General features: G+C 33.3%; 1 protein-coding gene across 1 annotated transcript in view; it reads left to right on the forward strand.

Annotated features, from left to right (window-relative positions):
- The window catches only part of LOC107082339 (N-acylethanolamine-hydrolyzing acid amidase-like), an 8,769-nt gene that overhangs the window by 1,336 nt on the left and 3,824 nt on the right, over positions 1-3,609 (forward strand). Inside the window, exons 2-3 of the mRNA XM_015370959.1 lie at positions 1,938-2,102; positions 2,224-2,365. Coding sequence (XP_015226445.1) covers positions 1,938-2,102; positions 2,224-2,365 — 307 coding nt within the window. The remainder of the gene's footprint in view (positions 1-1,937; positions 2,103-2,223; positions 2,366-3,609) is intronic.

Genomic DNA, 3,609 nt, shown 5'->3' on the forward strand with positions numbered 1-3,609 from the left:
GAATTGGGTCACTTCAGGCTGCAGTGTGAACGTAGCCGAAATTACTATGTTAACAACTGTGTATATTTCATTAGATGGTTGGTAAAAAAAACAAAACTTGTATAATATGTTTCAAACCGCAATAAAGATCTTAAAAGAACGATGTATTTGATTATTTTATTTTTTACTGTACGACTTGGAATTATGGGTAATCCAGAGAGTAGATTAAATGGGGTGAATGGGGTGTTGTACTTCATATGGGGCCCACCCAGATAATGTTGCTTATGGGCCTATTGTTGTGTCATTTTGCGACATTGCTTAAGTGGAATGTTCTTCCTTATTTAACATTTTTATTTTCTATATGTAAACAATTACCTGACAACAAAAACACTGTGGCTAATTATGCACATCAATATACTAACATTAAAGATAAATACAGAATTCGTGCACTTTTCAGAACTAGATTTTGACTTATACGGTGTAAAGAGAAAATGATGTCTCTGCAAGTGATCTAGGAATATTCACTGAATCAGAGATAAATAACTACTTTAATAATAAGTAATCCATTTAATGTAGATATTAGCACATGTAAATATTCATTTTATGCAGAATAATTTTTAATAAAAGTAGGTGAGTAATGATAATGAATAAGATGTTCGCCACAGAATTCAAAACTGAACGAATTTTGTCCACTACACCTTTAATTTAGACAGCATGGATGTTTAAATATATGCGTCTATTTGTTAGTAAAGGCTGTAGGAAAGTATAGTTTGTCTTTATTTAGAAAATATGGATGTTGTGGTTGTTCATTTTCCTGTTGGAACAGTGTAAATTGACCCTCAGGTTCTGGTGGCTATCCACTTTTGGCCCCCCCTCAGCGTACATTGTTTATTGTCTGGCCACCTTTATTCAAATTTTCTGGCTATGCCTCTGATTATTATTTTCCAATTAACAGAGTTTAAGAAAACCTTTTGGGAAGTTGTCAAGCTAAATAATGTTTAGAGCTCAGTTAGATGAGCTAAGTTCATATGAAAACCTGTGTTCAGGTAATAAGTCATTTATTACTGCTGAAAACAAGATTAGGACTCCTTTATCACAGCTGCAGATAGCAAGCATTATCTTCAATCACATTTCATGCCTTTACTTTTTATTAACTTCATTTAAAAAACAATTTTTCTGAACAATTTAACAGAATTCCTGCAAAATGACAAACATATGATATGTGACCACAGTGATCACACAAATGCTGCTTTTTGTTAAATGTTTCCTGCAGCATTTTTATATTACTAATGCTTAATGCCTGAAAAATTAGGTAATTAAAACAGGGATACAATGTGTTAACAGAAAGAAGTATTTGGAGAAGAAATCAGCATACAAAATGAAAGATGCACAATATAGTTTTATTTACTAAGTAATAAACCACCTTATAATAGATCATGTGCTTGGATTTATATTAGATGTTTTATTCATCTTCCCTATTTTTATTCCCTAAAAATGTCATCACAGCCCTTTGATCTCATGTGATTTCTAATCTCATGTGATTTATTTCTATTTTAAAAATAGAAATACATTCCTTCAACTTAAGTCTTTTATGTAGTGCTAAAGAGCAAAAATGTTTAATTACCGATAAAAAAACAAGATCCTTCAACCCAAAGTTAAACTTACAAGGCACTCAGGAACTGTTTTAAAACTATATTTTTTTAACTTAGTTTATACCTTATCCTCCTGCTTTCGTACAGCTAACCACGTTGGTACTGATTTGATTCTTTGACAAATATATTTTGTTTTTGAACTGAATGCTCGCACGTCAAAGAATGTGATAAAAAAAAAAAACAAATTTGGGTTAACCTTGAAAAAAACCTGTTTTTATCAGAGACTCTATGTTTATGTCTCCTTATGATCTACAGTGGCCATCATGATGTGGTTTTCTCTGTATTTCTTTATGTTTGCTTCATTAGATCAACAGTTCCAAAATGGGTCCATCAAGCAGTCATCCCTATTGTGACATCTCTGGAACAATATGTTCCTCAGCCATACGCTGGAGAAATCCGCGGTCTGCGCTCTGTCCTCGGAGGAAACCTGTCAGACGCCATCCTCCTTAACTTTGCCTATGAGTTAACGGCGTACGTATAGTTTTGGATACATGTCTTAAATTTGTAAATTGATTAATCCTTCTCCTTCCCAAAATGATTAACATATAAACAGCCATGTCCATTTAAGCCATCCAACCTTCTGCTTCTATAGATTTTGCACCAGCATCGTGGCTCAAGATAAAAATGGTAACATCTACCATGGGAGGAATCTGGACTATCCCCATGCTGTTCTGAGGAATATGACTGTGAATTTACACTTTCAGAAGAACGGGAAGGTAAAATATCAGTCCAAAGTTAAAAGAGTTCTTTAAAAGAATTTATGGAAAGTAAAAAAAAAAAAAAAAACAGAACTTCAACCACAGACTATTTTTCTTGTTGCTCTAACATAAAATTGTTACCATGATAAATTCAAGACTGAATTTAGCTCTCCTGTTATGGAAAGCAAAATCCTTTTTAATTGCAATAACAGCGTTTAGAATATAAAATTTTAGCCTTGAGTTTATGAGCATTTTCTTTAGTGGAAATAGATGTGATGTCACACTGTGTGTGGCAGAGACAGGGAGTTTCTCTCATTCAAAAATGAAAAAAGCGATTTAGAGATTCACTTCCATACCGAAAGCCCATATTCTTATCTTCAGGTAACACAGAGTACATGTCAGATTAAATAATATTACTTCAGCGATAGTATCTAGGTGTTATTTTATTGTATGTATTTCTCATACCATGTCTGTTGGTTGTGCTGTTCTTTTTACATCTCTTTGCAGATGATAAAGAAGACTGAAAATGTTTTATCGTTATCTCCTTTTTATCTCCTCTTTCTTTCATCTTTTCTCCTTTTTTTTCTGTTTTTCCTTTCCTGTTCTACTTACATTGCAGTGTCCATATAATCTGCAAAACTCCCTGCATAATCATAATAAAGCTATTTATATGCAAGAAACAAGCGAAACACTATGGCGATAGCCGCACTATAACCGCACTATAACCCCCGTTCTGTTTCCAATATTAGCAATTAGCAAAGTTAACATTATTACAATAGAAGTCTGCATGCGTAACCATGAAAATATAGATCTATGCATTAACTGAGATGTTACAAATCCAAAATGTTTAATGAATGGCAGAGATGGAAGGGTTAATAGAACTCAAACAATAACTTTGTTTAAATGCGTTTATTTAGTGCTTCACTAATGTTACAAAAAATCTCAGATATGAGGTGAGACCCTGTGGCCAAAGGCTCAGTCTCCCACTCAAAAAGATGATTTTTAAATGACCAAAGCTGAAACCGAAGGAAACAACAAAGCAGTGGCATAAAGAGCAGTCTGACTGCTGCAGTGTTCAGATAAATGGCACACATGTTTCTGTTGCAAATATAGTTTTCTATTAAATGCTGCAATGCTTTTCTGCCATGAGGGAAAAAATAAAGAAAAATTGGACTGATATCTGATATTCATTGTGGCCAAAAAAAATGATATATATTCCTATATATTATTGATTAAAGGAATAGTACACCCAAAACATGATTAGCCTTCATTTTCTACTC

This window comes from Cyprinodon variegatus, unplaced genomic scaffold (assembly GCF_000732505.1).
Source record: "Cyprinodon variegatus isolate N-32 unplaced genomic scaffold, C_variegatus-1.0 Scaffold51, whole genome shotgun sequence".
NCBI classification, from domain to species: Eukaryota; Metazoa; Chordata; class Actinopteri; order Cyprinodontiformes; family Cyprinodontidae; genus Cyprinodon; species Cyprinodon variegatus.